Source organism: Callionymus lyra, chromosome 2 (assembly GCF_982586985.1).
Source record: "Callionymus lyra chromosome 2, fCalLyr1.hap1.1, whole genome shotgun sequence".
Lineage (NCBI taxonomy): Eukaryota > Metazoa > Chordata > Actinopteri > Syngnathiformes > Callionymidae > Callionymus > Callionymus lyra.
In genome coordinates this window covers 1,936,693-1,950,035 of record NC_141819.1, presented here as the reverse complement: position 1 = coordinate 1,950,035, position 13,343 = coordinate 1,936,693, and the positions used below count along the sequence as shown (strand labels likewise).

Sequence of the window (13,343 nt, the reverse complement as noted above, 5' to 3'; positions counted from 1 at the left end):
TCCACTGGTGTTTTCACGTGCACGACCTGTGCACGAGCGTGAGCGCAGGTTTGACGGCCTGTCTCACTTCCACGGGTGTTTTCACGTGCACGACCTGTCTCACTTCCACGGGTGTTTTCACGTGCACGACCTGTCTCACTTCCACAGGTGTTTTCACGTGCACGACCTGTGGGCAAACGTGAGCGCAGGTTTCGACGGCCTGTCTCACTTCCACAGGTGTTTTCACGTGCACGACCTGTGGACGAGCGTGAGCGCAGGTTTCGACGGCCTGTCTCACTTCCACGGCTGTTTTCACGTGCACGACCTGTGGACGAGCGTGAGCGCAGGTTTCGACGGCCTGTCTCACTTCCACAGGTGTTTTCACGTGCACGACCTGTGGACGAGCGTGAGCGCAGGTTTCGACGGCCTGTCTCACTTCCACGGGTGTTTTCACGTGCACGACCTGTGCACAAGCGTGAGCGCAGGTTTCGACGGCCTGTCTCACTTCCACAGGTGTTTTCACGTGCACGACCTGTCTCACTTCCACGGGTGTTTTCACGTGCACGACCTGTCTCACTTCCACAGGTGTTTTCACGTGCACGACCTGTGGGCAAACGTGAGCGCAGGTTTCGACGGCCTGTCTCACTTCCACAGGTGTTTTCACGTGCACGACCTGTGGACGAGCGTGAGCGCAGGTTTCGACGGCCTGTCTCACTTCCACGGCTGTTTTCACGTGCACGACCTGTGGACGAGCGTGAGCGCAGGTTTCGACGGCCTGTCTCACTTCCACAGGTGTTTTCACGTGCACGACCTGTCTCACTTCCACGGGTGTTTTCACGTGCACGACCTGTCTCACTTCCACAGGTGTTTTCACGTGCACGACCTGTGGGCGAGCGTGAGCGCAGGTTTCGATGGCCTGTCTCACTTCCACAGGTGTTTTCACGTGCACGACCTGTGGACGAGCGTGAGCGCAGGTTTCGACGGCCTGTCTCACTTCGACGGGTGTTTTCACGTGCACGACCTGTGGACGAGCGTGAGCGCAGGTTTCGACGGCCTGTCTCACTTCGACGGGTGTTTTCACGTGCACGACCTGTGGAAGAGCGTGAGCGCAGGTTTCGACAGCCTGTCTCACTTCCACGGCTGTTTTCACGTGCACGACCTGTGGACGAGCGTGAGCGCAGGTTTCGACGGCCTGTCTCACTTCGACGGGTGTTTTCACGCGCACGACCTGTGGACGAGCGTGAGCGCAGGTTTCGACGGCCTGTCTCACTTCCACGGCTGTTTTCACGTGCACGACCTGTGGACGAGCGTGAGCGCAGGTTTCGACGGCCTGTCTCACTTCCACAGGTGTTTTCACGTGCACGACCTGTCTCACTTCCACGGGTGTTTTCACGTGCACGACCTGTCTCACTTCCACAGGTGTTTTCACGTGCACGACCTGTGGGCGAGCGTGAGCGCAGGTTTCGATGGCCTGTCTCACTTCCACAGGTTTTTTCACGTGCACGACCTGTGGACGAGCGTGAGCGCAGGTTTCGACGGCCTGTCTCACTTCGACGGGTGTTTTCACGTGCACGACCTGTGGACGAGCGTGAGCGCAGGTTTCGACGGCCTGTCTCACTTCGACGGGTGTTTTCACGTGCACGACCTGTGGAAGAGCGTGAGCGCAGGTTTCGACGGCCTGTCTCACTTCCACGGCTGTTTTCACGTGCACGACCTGTGGACGAGCGTGAGCGCAGGTTTCGACGGCCTGTCTCACTTCGACGGGTGTTTTCACGTGCACGACCTGTGGACGAGCGTGAGCGCAGGTTTCGACGGCCTGTCTCACTTCCACGGCTGTTTTCACGTGCACGACCTGTGGACGAGCGTGAGCGCAGGTTTCGACGGCCTGTCTCACTTCCACGGGTGTTTTCACGTGCACGACCTGTGCACGAGCGTGAGCGCAGGTTTCGACGGCCTGTCTCACTTCCACGGGTGTTTTCACGTGCACGACCTGTGGACGAGCGTGAGCGCAGGTTTCGATGGCCTGTCTCACTTCCACGGGTGTTTTCACGTGCACGACCTGTGGACGAGCGTGAGCGCAGGTTTCGATGGCCTGTCTCACTTCCACGGGTGTTTTCACGTGCACGACCTGTGGACGAGCCTGAGCGCAGGTTTCGACGGCCTGTCTCACTTCGACGGGTGTTTTCACGTGCACGACCTGTGGACGAGCGTGAGCGCAGGTTTCGATGGCCTGTCTCACTTCCACAGGTGTTTTCACGTGCACGACCTGTGGACATGCGTGAGCGCAGGTTTCGACGGCCTGTCTCACTTCGACGGGTGTTTTCACGTGCACGACCTGTGGACGAGCGTGAGCGCAGGTTTCGAAGGCCTGTCTCACTTCCACAGGTGTTTTCACGTGCACGACCTGTGGACGAGCGTGAGCGCAGGTTTCGACGGCCTGTCTCACTTCCACGGCTGTTTTCACGTGCACGACCTGTGGACGAGCGTGAGCGCAGGTTTCGACGGCCTGTCTCACTTCCACGGCTTTTTTCACGTGCACGACCTGTGGACGAGCGTGAGCGCAGGTTTCGACGGCCTGTCTCACTTCCACGGGTGATTTCACGTGCACGACCTGTGGACGAGCGTGAGCGCAGGTTTCGATGGCCTGTCTCACTTCCACGGGTGTTTTCACGTGCACGACCTGTGGACGAGCGTGAGCGCAGGTTTCGAGGGCCTGTCACACTTCGACGGGTGTTTTCACGTGCACGACCTGTGCACGAGCGTGAGCGCAGGTTTCGATGGCCTGTCTCACTTCCACAGGTGTTTTCACGTGCACGACCTGTGGACGAGCCTGAGCGCAGGTTTCGACAGCCTGTCTCACTTCGACGGGTGTTTTCACGTGCACGACCTGTGGACGAGCCTGAGCGCAGGTTTCGACGGCCTGTCTCACTTCCACGGGTGTTTTCACGTGCACGACCTGTGGACGAGCCTGAGCGCAGGGTTCGATGTCCTGTCTCACTTCCACAGGTGTTTTCACGTGCACGACCTCTGGACGAGCGTGAGCGCAGGTTTCGACGGCCTGTCTCACTTCCACGGGTGTTTTCACGTGCATGACCTGTGGACGAGCCTGAGCGCAGGTTTCGACGGCCTGTCTCACTTCCACGGGTGTTTTCACGTGCACGACCTGTGGACGAGCGTGAGCGCAGGTTTCGACGGCCTGTCTCACTTCGACGGGTGTTTTCACGTGCACGACCTGTGGACGAGCGTGAGCGCAGGTTTCGACGGCCTGTCTCACTTCGACGGGTGTTTTCACGTGCACGACCTGTGGACGAGCGTGAGCGCAGGTTTCGATGGCCTGTCTCACTTCCAGAGGTGTTTTCACGTGCACGACCTGTGGACGAGCGTGAGCGCAGGTTTCGACGGCCTGTCTCACTTCGACGGGTGTTTTCACGTGCACGACCTGTGGACGAGCCTGAGCGCAGGTTTCGACGGCCTGTCTCACTTCCACAGGTGTTTTCACGTGCACGACCTGTGGACGAGCGTGAGCGCAGGTTTCGACGGCCTGTCTCACTTCCACAGGTGTTTTCACGTGCACGACCTGTGGACGAGCGTGAGCGCAGGTTTCGATGGCCTGTCTCACTTCAACAGGTGTTTTCACGTGCACGACCTGTGGACGATCGTGAGCGCAGGTTTCGATCGGCAACAGGGTTTGGAGTTTGTCAACAGTGTCGGGACGTAATCTGGGAAATCGACGATCCATTTGAGCAAAAACACAACTATAGCCCAGAGTTTAGTCGTCTCAAGGAATTCCACTCGTTTTTAAAACGATCAAACAGCAGAGTCGCTTCCATCCCGGGTCTTATACTTCGCTTCGTGGAGGAAGATTAACAATCAAGTGTGTCACGGGTCGTTTATTTGCCGCTTCAAGTCAAACAAAATACAAGCTTTACGATCGCGATCGGACACACTTTCTCCCGGTGACTGTACAGGTCAATAGTCCCGGAGAAAAGGTCCCGATCTGTAGAAACATCGCTATATTTAAGGCAAATTTCCGGTCCGGGAGGTCTTCTCTTTCCGGCCAAATGGTCCTTTCAAGTTCCCTGTGTCCCGATCCCCCGCAGAGAGACATCCTGATTTGTTTTCTTGTAATCGAATCATTCAAATGAGCGACAGGCAGAAATGTACGACCTTATGACCAGTTGCTCACTTTTCTTCATCCAGACAGACTTAAAAACATCCAGATACCTTCAATAAGGTCGTTTGTATCAGAAGCTCCGAGGATGAAGAACGTGCCGCGAGCTCCGTCCTCGTGAGATTGTCGTCCTCGTGAGAAGTTGGTTCTTTTGGAAGCTTCCATTATATGACGGAAAATAATTGTGTCACGTTTCAACTAACTGTACATAAAACGTGGTGTTTGGAGTTAAAGGTCAAAGGTTCGATTTCTCATCTGTATCTATGGAGATAACTTGAGCCAGCGTGGTTCTTTACGGTGCTACAGTTCTTGGAACCAAAATGGCTGCAATTAACAACTCTTTAGCTGTCTCAAGTCACATACTTAAACTTAGTATTATTTTTAGTGCATGAGTGCGTCTCAATTCTTATATATATGTAGTGCTCCATACACACTAAATTGACACTAAAACACCCACAAAACTGAGTATGGATCGATGGACACTTTCTACACTAAACCACTCCATCTTAGTGACGTTGACGTTGTTAACAGAAGTTATTATATATATATATTTATAAATATAAATATTTTCATATACTTAAAGGAGTATTTTCAGCAGAAGTAGGAGGATAAACACGTCTTCACTGCTGATACCAGCTTAAATATCTCGTCAATATTTCTCATATTTCTTGAAACCAAACGTGCTGCCAGCAGGTGGCGATAGTGTTCCTACAGCTGCTTGAAATCATCCTTAAATAGTAGTAGAAGAAGAAGCTGTCGCCTCATTTCCTGTTAGTGTGTAGCAGCAGAGTTTGATTTGAGACATACTATCTGTGGAGGATTAGTTACTAGTTAGTATGTACACTATCCTGATGATACTAACTTCTAGTATACTAAGAGAAGTATGTTTGAGACATACTATCTGTGGAGGATTAGTTACTAGTTAGTACGTACACTATCCTGATAATACTAACTTCTAGTATACTAAGAGAAGTATGTGATTTGAGACATACTATCTGTGGAGGATTAGTTACTAGTTAGTACGTACACTATCCTGATGATACTAACTTCTAGTACACTAAGAGAAGTATGTTTGAGACATACTATCTGTGGAGGATTAGTTACTAGTTAATACGTACACTATCCTGATGATACTAACTTCTAGTATACTAAGAGAAGTATGTTTGAGACATACTATCTGTGGAGGATTAGTTACTAGTTAGTACGTACACTATCCTGATGATACTAACTTCTAGTATACTAAGAGAAGTATGTGATTTGAGAGATACTATCTGTGGAGGATTAGTTACTAGTTAGTACGTACACTATCCTGATGATACTAACTTCTAGTATACTAAGAGAAGTATGTTTGAGACATACTATCTGTGGAGGATTAGTTACTAGTTAATACGTACACTTTCCTGATGATACTAACTTCTAGTATGCTAAGAGAAGTATGTGATTTGAGACATACTATCTGTGGAGGATTAGTTACTAGTTAGTACGTACACTATCCTGATGATACTAACTTCTAGTATACTAAGAGAAGTATGTTTGAGACATACTATCTGTGGAGGATTAGTTACTAGTTAGTACGTACACTATCCTGATGATACTAACCAGTGCACTAAGAGAAGTGTGTACACTATCCTGATGATACTAACCAGTGCACTAAGACAAGTGTGTGATTGAGACACGGCTCAGGACTTCATCAAGAAGGTCTCACCTGATGTTATACACAGTGAAACGATGGCATCGAGGCACCTTTCCTGTGGATGACGTGAGGTTATGACATTATTGTTGTCGTCCATCTTATAAAGACCAGTAGAAACAAGAGGTTTCTCTTCTATCTGTGAGGAGCTGAACATGTTTCACGGTGAAGCAAAGATGTCACGAGGAAAAGTCTTTGTCCCGAGTTCTGGAGCTCAGAAGATAAGAATGTTTTTGGAACATTTAAATGTTTTCTCTTACAGGCTAAAAAAAACAATGTTAAAAATGGATCTATATTTATTTCTTTTTTTTGTTTTCTTTAATGTAAGGATAAAGTGTTAAGTCTCAAGTCCTCCGATGCTTTTGACCTTCTTTTAGTTCTAAGCAGCTTTTGCGCCGCTTAACAAAAACCTGACCTGAAAATGGAACCTTTTTTTTTAGTCCGTGCACTCATTAGAACTGAATCACAAGGACTTTATTTTTCTTTTAAAAAAGGTTTTGCATCTTATACAAATCCCTTCAAAACAAGTCTTTTATAAAATGGATGCTTTCAGACTAGCAGACACTTAACTTCCTGGGCTTTATGAACAGAGTTGACGTGAAGGATGGATCGCTGACGCCTCAGACTGTGACACTAATGCGTCGACCAGAGACTTCCCTCAGTGTGACTCAGACCACCCTTGAAAATGTTGTTTCTATGCTGTACTGATGCTCCTCTCCCACCTCTCCTCCTCCTCCTCCTCCTCCTCCTCCTCCTCCTCCTCCTCCTCCTCCTCCTCCTCCTCCTCCCCTCACCTTCTCTCCACCCGTCGCCAGACGCTATGATAGCTTAGACTCGGCCACCAACGGGCGCAGCGATATCGACTCTGGCTCCGGCTCGAGCCGTCGCACCAGTCGTCAGTATTCTCTAGACAGTAGGCGATCGCTGTCCGATAGGTGGGTCTCTGTACCGAAGCTGCTCCTCCTGCTCCGGCCTGTGACGTCAGTGGTGGACTGTGGTCGCGTCCTCCTCCTCGCTGTGCTTGCATGCATGTGCTCCGACCCTCTATCTGTGTGTGTGTGTGTGTGTGTGTGCTTTCACAGAAGGTCTTCTCCAATCAGAAGCTTTCACTTTGTGTCTTAGTTCTGCTCTGGTTGTTCACAATGTTTGGTCTCAAGCTAGAGCTTCACGATATTGGAATATGTGCGATATTCGATATTAGTGTCTTGAAATGTGATATCGATATTAATGCGATATTTATTAATTTCACCTAAAAATGTAGCCATGAGTACTGTAGTGAAGGTCCGAGGGTTTATAGAAGGAAAAACTATGATATATTTTGTTTATTTCAAGGCTTTGGTGTCGACATGATGGTATAAAAATATCTCTTCTAACGCTCAGTCTCGTGGGACTTGCATCGGTTTCCTGTGAAACTGAGCGACATCAGAGAGGAGCCGCCGGCGCGTCGTGATATCACCAAATCAATAATAAATCCACCTCCTGTATAACAAAATGTTTATTCACCAAACATAATGGGAGTTATTGTCTTTTTCCCCCTGGAGTGTGACACGTGTGGTGCAGGGCGAGCTGTAAACAAAACTTATTTACTTGAGGTGATATTTGTCAATTCATTTAGAACTAGGTGTCATTCAATTCAATTTTATTTAAAGTGTCTTATCATAACAAAGTTATCTCAAGACACTATACAGTTGAAGTGATACTATAGTTGATTAAGGAAAAATAGATCCAGCAATTCAAAGAGCAATGTCATGTCTATGTCTCTCTTGTGGATTAACAGATTCATTATTTAATCTTCAACATAAAATAAAATTAGGTATAATAAAGGCTGTACGATATATCGGTTGATATACACATGGAAAACATGTGATCATTTATCTTTTTTTATTGTATAAATCAAACATTTCTTAAATACACACTTCGATAAATCAGTGTCACGTTCAGTAAAGTTGTCAATTTGTACTTCTATGTCTCGTTGTTGTTTACGTCTCCGTCCGTCTGTGAACTGTGTTAGGCTCGGTTGCTATGGTGACACGTCTTGGCTCAGTATATCCAGTGAAGTAATACTAACTTATGATCTAGTCAAACACTAGTGATCCAGTGAAGTAATACTAACTTATGATCTAGTCAAACACTAGTGATCCAGTGAAGTAATACTAACTCATGATCTAGTCAAACACTAGTGATCCAGTGAAGTAATACTAACTTATGATCTAGTCAAACACTAGTGATCCAGTGAAGTAATACTAACTTATGATCTAGTCAAACACTAGTGATCCAGTGAAGTAATACTAACTTATGATCTAGTCAAACACTAGTGATCCAGTGAAGTAATACTAACTTGTGATCTAGTCAAACACTAGTGATCCAGTGAAGTAATACTAACTTGTGATCTAGTCAAACACTAGTGATCCAGTGAAGTAATACTAACTTATGATCTAGTCAAACACTAGTGATCCAGTGAAGTAATACTAACTTATGATCTAGTCAAACACTAGTGATCCAGTGAAGTAATACTAACTTATGATCTAGTCAAACACTAGTGATCCAGTGAAGTAATACTAACTTATGATCTAGTCAAACACTAGTGCTCCAGTGAAGTAATACTAACTTATGATCTAGTCAAACACTAGTGATCCAGTGAAGTAATACTAACTTATGATCTAGTCAAACACTAGTGATCCAGTGAAGTAATACTAACTTATGATCTAGTCAAACACTAGTGATCCAGTGAAGTAATACTAACTTATAATCTAGTCAAACACTAGTGATCCAGTGAAGTAATACTAACTTATGATCTAGTCAAACACTAGTGATCCAGTGAAGTAATACTAACTTATGATCTAGTCAAACACTAGTGATCCAGTGAAGTAATACTAACTCATGATCTAGTCAAACACTAGTGATCCAGTGAAGTAATACTAACTTATGATCTAGTCAAACACTAGTGATCCAGTGAAGTAATACTAACTCATGATCTAGTCAAACACTAGTGATCCAGTGAAGTAATACTAACTTATGATCTAGTCAAACACTAGTGATCCAGTGAAGTAATACTAACTCATGATCTAGTCAAACACTAGTGATCCAGTGAAGTAATACTAACTTATGATCTAGTCAAACACTAGTGATCCAGTGAAGTAATACTAACTCATGATCTAGTCAAACACTAGCGATCCAGTGAAGTAATACTAACTTATGATCTAGTCAAACACTAGTGATCCAGTGAAGTAATACTAACTTATGATCTAGTCAAACACTAGTGATCCAGTGAAGTAATACTAACTTATGATCTAGTCAAACACTAGTGATCCAGTGAAGTAATACTAACTTATGATCTAGTCAAACACTAGTGATCCAGTGAAGTAATACTAGCTTATGATCTAGTCAAACACTAGTGATCCAGTGAAGTAATACTAACTTATGATCTAGTCAAACACAAGGATTTATTATTGATTTGGTGATATCACGAAGCGCCGGCGGCTCCTCTCTGATGTCGCTCAGTTTCACAGGAAACCGATGCAAGTGAGACTGAGCGTTAGAAGAGATATTTTTCTACCATCATGTCGGCACTGAAGCGTTGAAATAAATGAAAGTGAAATATCATCGTTTTCCTTCTTTAAACCCTCGGACCTTCACTACAGTACTCATGGCTACGCGCAGCTACATTTTTAGGTGAAAGAAAAAAATATCGCATTAATATCGATATCACACTTCAAGACACTAATATCAAATATCACAAATACATTCCAATATCGTGCAGCTCTAGTTATAATACAGTATATATATATATATATATATAAACAGGTAAATGTAATGACTGCAGGGAACAGTGTCAACTAATCCACTCAGTTTGTCGTTCAGTTTGTTATAATTGTTACAGTTTTACGACGTATAATGCATCACAGGGTGATTAGATCAGTCGTAACAGATCTTGTAACAGAATTATGTCATGAATATGTGGGGAATTGAGACCTCGGCTCCTGCGAGGGTTTGAGTCCTCCGCTGTATGTGATGTCACTTCAGAAAACAGTGTTTTTGTAATAGTCAGACCATCTAGGTGTTAGCGGCTGGTATGGAAAACTCTGAGGCGGAGGGATAAAAATCCCCTTTTTTTACATAATAAATATTATTTAAAAACATTATAATTAATATTAACTTTGTGATTAAAATATGATGTAATTCATTTAAATACACAGTACATGATAAGATGAAAGAATCATTATATTGTTGTTTTTGTCACATAAGAAAGTGTTTTTATATATTTCTTGTTGTTCGTTGGAGGATCAGCCAGAATGCAGCCTCGAGCATCTGCGACAGTGTCAGCCTGTTATTACTGCTTCACTCTATATATACAGAAGATACATAGTCATTATCTTGTGTTTGTTCACCTCGGACGCCTCCAGTGTGTTGTAGCATCGTCCAGTCCTACATGATGTAAAACGTCTTCTCAGCGTAAGGTTCATGTAACTGAGGACGTCGTGTCTACCTACCTATATGTAGAATATTTACATAAGAACTTGATAGAGTGCCCGATAAATACATTAAATCTACTTCATCCGTAGACAAACTTTATATGTAAAAACAACTTTAGATGTAAAACACCTTCTCAGTGTAAGGTTCATGTGACTGAGAACGTTGTGTATATGTAGAATAGTTACATAAGAACTTGATAGAGTTCCTGATCAGCCATTAAGTGTATTTCACCCGTAGACAAACTTTAGATGTAAAAACAAACTTTACATATAACAAATTTTAGCTGTAAAACACCTTCTCAGCGAAGGTTCATGTGACAGAGAACATCGTGTATATGTACAATAGTTACATAAGAACTTGATAGAGTTCCTGACGATCCATTAAATCTACTTCACCCGTAGACAAACTTTAGATATAAAAACAAACTTTAGATGTAAAAAACCTTCTCAGCGTAAGGTTCATGTGACGGAGAATGTCATGTATATGTACAATAGTTACATAAGAACTTGATAGAGTTCCTGACGATCCATTAAATCTACTTCACCCGTAGACAAACTTTAGATATAAAAACAAACTTTAGATGTAAAAAACCTTCTCAGCGTAAGGTTCATGTGACGGAGAACGTTGTGTTTATGTAGAATAGCTACATAAGAACTTGATAGAGTGCCTGATAAATCAACTAAATCTACTTCACCCTTAGACAACCCTAGATTCTCCATGACAGTAAACACAAATATTTCTAGTCAACAATTATATTTCACTCAATCTTGCAGAGTTTTATCTCATTTCATAATCGATTATGAAAACGTGTGAAGCCTTTCAAACCAAGTGAGAGTTTGTAGTGGCAGTAGTAACCATGGTAACCTCCTGTCTTCTCATGAACTCCCTTCACAGCAAACATACAGATCTCTACTATCAAGAGTGTTTTGTCGGTACGTCTAACACGACTCTCCTCTCCCTCGACTGCAGTCCCTCCGACAGCCGCTACGCCTCGTCGGGCGATCTGAGCCGAGGCAGTTCCCAGCTCAGCGAGGAGTTCGTTCCCGAGGACGGCGGGAGTTTGCGAGGATCGGAGTTCTACGATGAAAACGACTCGTACCACTCCTGCCACTCGTCCATCAGCTACGGCAAGGAGGACTCCCCGGGCTGGGACGCCGAGGACCCCCAGGGCGCCTACAGCGACGAGGCCGGCTACCTCAAGGACGGCGGCGAGGACCGGGCGCTCTACGACGAGGACGGGGAGTACAGGGAGGACGGGGAGTACAACTACGAGGATGAGGAGGAGATGCCGTACCAGGAGGACGAAGAGATGTATCCAGTGGACCCCCCGCTGAGCGCGCAGGAGCCGCCCTACACCCCGACACCCACCAGCACGGATCCCAACCTGATGCCCGACAGTCTCTCCGCCAGCAGACCCCCCCTGGAGAAGCAGCCGTCCTTGCATCAGCAGCAGCAGCTTCCACAGTATCCTCTTCAGAGTTCCACCACCAACGGTCTCCCCCCCGCCAGAGAAGAAGACTCCATGCCACCCTTCAGTTCAGAACCCGCCGTCGTCCCTCTGCCTTCAGTCACGTCGCAGGAGGAGTTTCCTGAAGACACGGCAGCTTCTATACCTCAGCCCCTTCCTCAAGACAGCAAGGTCGTCGAGCCTGAACCCAAGGTAGATGTCCCCCCACCAGTGGACGCCCCCCCACCAGAGCAGTCTTCTGCCGTCGAGATCGTCCCTGCAGCTCCTGAGGAGAAGCCAGAGGAACCTCCTGCGCCCAGGTCGACATTGTACGTACACTTGATGTTGATTTACAAGGTTATGTATCTCCACTGACCTCCACTGACCTCCACTGACCTCCACTGACCTCCACTGATCTCCACTGACCTCCACTGACCTCCACTGATCTCCACTGACCTCCACTGATCTCCACTGATCTCCACTGACCTCCACTGATCTCCACTGACCTCCACTGACCTCCACTGATCTCCACTGACCTCCACTGACCTCCACTGACCTCCACTGACCTCCACTGATCTCCACTGACCTCCACTGACCTCCACTGATCTCCACTGACCTCCACTGACCTCCACTGACCTCCACTGACCTCCACTGATCTCCACTGACCTCCACTGATCTCCACTGATCTCCACTGACCTCCACTGATCTCCACTGACCTCCACTGACCTCCACTGATCTCCACTGACCTCCACTGACCTCCACTGACCTCCACTGACCTCCACTGATCTCCACTGACCTCCACTGACCTCCACTGATCTCCACTGACCTCCACTGACCTCCACTGATCTCCACTGACCTCCACTGATCTCCACTGACCTCCACTGATCTCCACTGACCTCCACTGACCTCCACTGACCTCCACTGATCTCCACTGACCTCCACTGACCTCCACTGACCTCCACTGACCTCCACTGATCTCCACTGACCTCCACTGATCTCCACTGACCTCCACTGACCTCCACTGATCTCCACTGACCTCCACTGACCTCCACTGACCTCCACTGACCTCCACTGATCTCCACTGACCTCCACTGACCTCCACTGACCTCCACTGACCTCCACTGACCTCCACTGATCTCCACTGACCTCCACTGATCTCCACTGACCTCCACTGACCTCCACTGATCTCCACTGACCTCCACTGACCTCCACTGATCTCCACTGACCTCCACTGACCTCCACTGACCTCCACTGACCTCCACTGACCTCCACTGATCTCCACTCATTATGTACAGTTGCCCCTCTTTGTACTTTTCATAAACCTTTCCCAAACTATCATTATCACTTTACATCGTCACACAGTTTATATTTCAAAAACCTACATTAACGAACATACACTCATTATTACCACGAACATGTATCGATGTTCCCAGAAGTAAGTAAAGTGAAGGTTATTAGTAAAGATCTTTCTAGACCAGGGTCACAAACAAAAACAATTGAAATCAACTTTGAAGATCAGGACACATAACACAGGAGCCTCAAAGGCTCAAATAAACAGTTTTGAACGGTGAACATGTCGAGGG

The 13,343-nt window shown here is 46.6% G+C and overlaps 1 protein-coding gene across 1 annotated transcript in view; it reads left to right on the top strand.

Annotated features, from left to right (window-relative positions):
- Positions 1 to 13,343, top strand: part of unc13a (unc-13 homolog A (C. elegans)) — a 79,032-nt gene that overhangs the window by 19,338 nt on the left and 46,351 nt on the right. Inside the window, exons 10-11 of the mRNA XM_087783228.1 lie at positions 6,656 to 6,775; positions 11,283 to 12,080. Coding sequence (XP_087639354.1) covers positions 6,656 to 6,775; positions 11,283 to 12,080 — 918 coding nt within the window. The remainder of the gene's footprint in view (positions 1 to 6,655; positions 6,776 to 11,282; positions 12,081 to 13,343) is intronic.